The sequence below is a fragment of the Elaeis guineensis genome, chromosome 11, assembly GCF_000442705.2.
Source record: "Elaeis guineensis isolate ETL-2024a chromosome 11, EG11, whole genome shotgun sequence".
Classification (NCBI taxonomy): domain Eukaryota; kingdom Viridiplantae; phylum Streptophyta; class Magnoliopsida; order Arecales; family Arecaceae; genus Elaeis; species Elaeis guineensis.
This window is the reverse complement of record NC_026003.2, coordinates 111,052,254-111,058,367: the sequence shown is the minus strand read 5'-3', so window position 1 is coordinate 111,058,367 and position 6,114 is coordinate 111,052,254. Positions and strand designations below refer to the sequence as shown.

The following is a 6,114-nucleotide window of genomic DNA, read 5'->3' as shown; positions in this document are numbered from 1 at the left end:
TATTAAATGAGTTAAATGGATCGATCCGTTTATGATCCAAATCTACTTAATCTATATCCAAACCTATTTATAACGGATTGAATATGGATCGGATTGATGAGTCGGATCATAGTATGCCAACCTTAATTTATCCAGCTCAGCTACAAGTAGCAATTAATGGTGGTAATTTAAAGTTGATTTAAATTTGATACAAATAAATTTGAGAAAACATGTGAACCTATTTAGTTCTATTTATTAATGGATTGGATCATGACCTAATATATTTGATCCATTTAATATATTTTTGATCAATTTAATCAGGTCTATTTAACATGTTTGATTCATTTAATCAATTTAATTTGATTTGATCTATTTAATAAATAAATTATATAGATAAAATAAATTATTTATTTAATAAATATATTAAATTTTAGATATAAATTTTTAATTTATTTAATAATTTTATCAAAATTGAATGAACAAAATTTTTGCTAATCTCTATCTAATTTGACCAACATCCGAGAATCAATTGCCTCCCCCAAGCAGCAATGCAGAGGACAAGCGATCAGCGCCCAAATGCCACCATCCATAAGTTGACACCGGTTTTTTTTCTTTTTCATTTTTTTAATTAATTAATTTATTTATTTTTATAATGCAATTTTGACCGGGCTCATTAGTAAGTCTGATAAATCCATCAATCTGCCTAGCCCCAAAAAAATCCAAATACCACAGAGAACACGCCCGGTCCGGCAACATTGTCTCCTTCCCTCCCTCTGCGACGCTCTCTCCGATGGACTCAGCAGAATTAAGCTTACAAAACTCTTACCAGATTTAAAGAAAAAAAATAGTTAAACAAAAACCGGCCATCAAACCGCATGGAAAGCCCCTCGTAAACCCTCCTCCTCGCCGTCCCCCAATGGCCCGACCCCCCTCCCCGGAGTCCGCCGGCGAGAAGGAGAACATCGCCCAAACGCGGCCGTCCGGTGGAGGAGGCACGGCGATGCGGCTCGTGGTCCCACTCCAAGGCGTCGTCCAGGGCCGAGGGGGCCTCGTCCTCGGCTCCCTCCTCCCCTGCGCCCTATTCTACGTCCTCCAGCTCTACCTCAAGCGCAAGAACCGCTCCTCCCCCGCCGCCAGCGTCTCCGAGCTCCCCGCCGGCATTCCCCGGACCCCTTCCCGGGGTCTCCTCTCTTCGAAAACCTCCACCGGCCCAGCACCGATCTCCTCCCGGGCCGCCTCCGTCGCTGGACCCAGTGATTCCCCGTACTATGTTGGGTATAAGAAGTGCCGGGAGGACCCCTACCATCCCGCCTCCAATCCCAATGGCGTCATGCAGCTCGGATTGGCCGAGAACCAGGTATTCTCTTAGCTTTCTTTTTATATTTTTGCTCTGTTTTAGATGTGGAAATTTAGGTTAGCTTGTTGGTTTTAGAGCAGTTGTCGCTGGATTTGCTCCGGGATTGGCTTGCTGAGAATTTGAAGGATCTGGCGCTGGATGGCGAGGAGGGGAATTTGAGTATCAGTGGCTTGGCAACTTACGAGCCGTTTGATGGGTTGATTGAATTGAAGATGGTGAGGAAAGGGCTGGATTTTGTTCTCTCTCTTTCACTCGGGTGCTCTTTTTTCATTTGTCGCTTATTTTTGTCTGCAAGCTTTGTTTGATGGTGCTGCTATTTCTTTCTTTCTTCCTTCCTTCATTCTTTTCTTTAAAATTTCCCGTACTATTGATTTATTTGGTGAACTCAAGAAACTTCACATTAGATGTTTTATGATACATAGAGTAAATTAGTATGTGCTCCCGAATGGCGGGACTTCTATTTGATTCAATGACTGTTAGCTTCTTATGGAAAACCTAGATGTATATATGGAAGTCGGCATGAAACATAAAATTTCTGTGCAAGTAGTGAAGGTTTATAAGGAGTAGTTTTTTTTTGAAAACTTCCGAATGTTATTTATTCAACGTTCTCAAAATCAAACGACATGTATGCGCTTAAAACCTGTCACCAGAATGACGAACTGAAAGTTGTAAAAAATTGTCCAATATTTATTGAACAGAACAAAGGAGTGAAATAATAAACATATTAGTAATCAAATAATGATCGACATATTTGTTTGTTTTGATAATTTTATTGATAAACGAACACAGAATTAAGGAGAAAATTCATGACGTTAATATACTCGTTTATCAAGAAAATTGCCCACTTACATTATATTTGTGTGAGCATTCCATCTGTTAGTAGTATTTGTTAGAATGTAGGTGAGCATACTTGAATATTCAGGGACATATTTAATGATTGGAAAGGTCTATATTTGTAAAAATATTACGAAAAACCTTTTGACATGCATCTTCCTTAGGTCAAGGGGTCAATTCATCTCAACCAAAGTATCTTGTACGCTATGTGGACAAACCCTTGCAAAATTTGTCTCATAAACCAGGGTAATGTCACAACAAGCTCAATATTCCAAACCTGTGTTATGAATCCAAGCACCAAATAGCCTCCTTGTCTCGCCTCCAACTCCTAAGGGATATGGTTGTTAAAGACTAAGAATGGAAGATTGAACTGGAAGGGTGATTGTTAGGAGTTGGAAGGTTTTGACAACCATGACTTTTCAATGATGATATACTCATGAATTGCAACATCGCAGGACACTCCTTAGTATGAGAGTTGGTGCTTGACAACATCAACTGTTATGACTACCATCGATGATGTGGAAGGCTGTAACTATTAGAAGTTCTTCTTTGACCTGTTCATGAGTATGGCATAACCTAAAATTTGTCATCCTTAGCATGATCCCAGAGACTTGCTTCTCATCATTGTACTGGAGGTGTCAACAACCCCCTATTTGCAACTGCATCATTGCCTTCTCTGCTTTAAATAATTGTTATTTGAAAGAAAAAGATTGCTAGTCATTGATACATTCATGATAATAATTGATATACTTGAAATGTTTAACTTATTTGCTACACGGTACTATGGATGAGCGAGGTTTGGTCCAAATTAATGAAAAACCTTAGTTAAAAGATGAGTCGATGACATTCACGGGGTTATTAAAAGATTGGGTTAGTTCCAGTTCATGTAAGTTAACAACCAGTGCAGAAGAACATATTCCTTAACTTTGATCAGACCAAACCCAAGCCATCACTAGGTCAAAGCTGCTTGTTCCCTTGTACTTTCGAGTGGTTACAACCAAAGCTTAAACTTATCTGCTATACCCTGCCTCAAGCTTCTGAGATAAGCAACCTAACCAAACCCAAATACATGCTACCAATATATATATATATATATTTCAAAAAAAAAAAAATCTGAACCAAGAAAGTTGAAAAACTGGAATGAAGATCTTAATTTTCTCTCTCTCTCTCTCTTTTTATTTGGATAGAGCTGTTAATATATCAAACTTTTGACTTGAATGCTTGAGATGTATTGTGAGTTAGACTTTACGAGGGAAATTTCCACTGATAAATTTGGCTTTGTCAGCTTTTGTTAGGTAATATTGTGTAGTTTTGTAGTGACAATCATGGTCTCTTTTGTTTCTCAATGTCTTCCTCCATTGCTTCAAAGTTTACCGGAGCATCTACTGTTTAAAAGTTACTACGGAGGATGTGCAACTTATAGAACTGGCTAATTGTTTTGGTTTGGAAGTTTGAAGTTAGCTTCGTGATGAGTTCTTGACCTTCCTTTTCCAGATCTGTGTTCCATGGAGTCAAGCATGAGTTTCAGGTCTAGATGCAACTCTAAATGTCCAATCCTTTTATTCTTTAAGTATTTCAACTTGTGAGCATGATACAGGATGTGCTCATGGACCAATTCCTAAATAAGATTGATTAAAGTGGGCCTTATCCTGCATCTGAGATGGCTCTCCTCTCCTCGCTGTCGTTAGGCATCAGGATACCTACCGAAGTGTCAAACTTGAATCCATGTTGAACGATCAGGTGTGCGTACTTTGCAGTAATTCCAAGGGTCTGGGTAACATAGCCCTACATTTCCTTGCTATTCAAAGTCATTTGTATTGGAGTTCTGGGCCTTGAATTGTAATATAAGATCCATGCCTGGTCTAGCCTGAAACTGAGTGTAAATTCAGATTTCTTGGTGATCTCTGCTGTTCTCAAATGAATCCAGTTCATCTTTAACCAAAAACTTGAGCCCAGTCTGGCTTAAACTCATTTGAGCATCAAAATTTTGGTCCAAAATTTTGATGGCTGGGTCTTTGGGTCACTTGGGCCAGCATGGCTCATAGACAGCATTGCCCTAGTTATAACCATACTAACCAATTGTGAGCTACCATCTGGAAAGTCACAGCATATAGATAGGAAAAGTCATCTAACATGTGGTGTTTTTGTTTGTTTATTGCAACTCCTGGCTACACTAGAAATGCTTGTCGATTAACAATTTTGTATTTTTCTTTAACAGGCTGTGGCTGGATTTATGAGTCATGTCATGCAAGGATCAGTCTCATTTGATCCATCAAGAATCATATTGACAGCTGGTGCAACTCCTGCAATTGAGACACTCAGTTTCTGTCTTGCAGACCCTGGAGATGCATTCCTTGTACCTTCACCATATTATCCAGGGTGATTTTCTTCTTGTAACAAATTATTCATTTTTAATCCATGATACTAAGAGCTCCACTCATATACTTACAATATTGATATGTGCAGATTTGATAGGGATATAAAATGGCGAACTGGCATAGATTTAATACCTGCACCATGCCGAAGCACGGAAAACTTTAGTTTGAATATCGCCACTCTTGAAAGGGCATATAATCAGGCGAAGAAGCGAGGCATAAAGGTCCGTGCTGTTCTTGTTTCAAACCCCTCCAACCCTGTGGGCAATCTACTGAATAGGGAAACCCTGTATGACCTTCTTGACTTTGCCACGGCAAAGAATATCCATCTGATTTTGGATGAAGTTTATGCTGGATCAATCCATGGAAATGAGGAGTTTGTTAGTATTGCAGAGGTTCTGCAGACACAAAATTTTGACAGGAGCAGGGTTCATATAATATATGGGCTGTCAAAAGATCTCTCTGTTCCAGGCTTCAGGGTGGGAGTCATCTATTCCTTTAATGAACATGTCCTCTCAGCTGCTTCAAAATTTGCAAGATTCTCATCCATTTCAGCTCCCACTCAGCACTTGCTAGTCTCAATGCTTGCAGATTCAAAATTTATTACCAGGTATGTCATGCAAAACAAAAAGAGGCTTCAGAAAATGTATGCTTTGTTTGTGAATGCGCTCAAACAGTTAGGTATTGATTGTGTAAAAAGCCCTGGTGGATTTTACTGTTGGGCAGACATGAGCAAGTTCATTCGACCATACAGTGAGAAAGGGGAGCTTGAGCTGTGGGATAAACTGCTTAACATAGCTAAGATTAATATAACACCTGGATCGTCATGCCACTGTATTGAACCTGGCTGGTTTCGGTGTTGTTTTACAACATTGTCAGAGGATGATATACCTGTAGTTATTGAACGCATGATGATAGTTATTAATAAGCATAATGATTATCATTGAAATGCTAGAAGGTGACTTCGATGCTACATCAGTTTGGTCTGTTGTTTTCATTATGCTGAGTCAGCAAGCTTTCTGCCGTAGATAGCAGGGATGACGTTAATTCCCTCTCAATATTGTCATCTATTTTGCCCATCCAAGAAATAGACTATGTTGTTGGACTCTGCTTTGGAAGCATACATGTTGAGGTTTGGGGTGAGATAAAACTAATCTTAACATGATCCTTGAGTAGGTCCTGTGGTGATCATTCCCGGCTCTGGCGGTAGATTGATGCATTGTTTTTGTTGCTGCTGGTACTGAATGGAAAGCACATGAGCACTCTTCTTTATGAGTACCTGCAATGGTGGGAGGACTCATGAACGGTCTCTATATTTCTACTGCAAGAGTAACCGGTCCAGAAGTTCTGCTGTATATGGAATGTATCTCTAGAAATATAAAAATCATATTTGTCTCCTAAAGCTAAATTGCAGTTTAAATTCTGTGATATGTGCATTGTAGTTTGAATTCCCCGATATGTGCTCACAATCGTAGCTCGAACGGCTATCAGTGATCGACTAAGTCTGTTTAACAGGTCTACAGACCCAGCCTGACCGGATTTGTAGTGGCTCAGATAAGCTCCTGATCT

At 39.4% G+C, this 6,114-nt stretch overlaps 1 protein-coding gene across 2 annotated transcripts; it reads left to right on the top strand.

The window, feature by feature from the left end:
- The first annotated feature begins 679 nt into the window (after nucleotides 1-679).
- Nucleotides 680-5,947, top strand: LOC105054176 (1-aminocyclopropane-1-carboxylate synthase 6). 2 transcript variants are annotated; one of them, XM_029267226.2, is made up of 5 exons: nucleotides 680-1,336; nucleotides 1,417-1,551; nucleotides 4,389-4,549; nucleotides 4,637-5,155; nucleotides 5,722-5,947. In XM_029267226.2, exons 1-5 carry the CDS (start codon nucleotides 896-898, stop codon nucleotides 5,753-5,755), a joined length of 1,290 nt encoding a protein of 429 aa, XP_029123059.1. In that variant the 5' UTR covers nucleotides 680-895; the 3' UTR covers nucleotides 5,756-5,947. The 2 variants fall into 2 exon arrangements, with proteins under 2 accessions (XP_029123059.1, XP_010933924.1); XM_010935622.3 differs by having other exon boundaries at nucleotides 4,637-5,947.
- The last annotated feature ends 167 nt before the right edge of the window (nucleotides 5,948-6,114 follow it).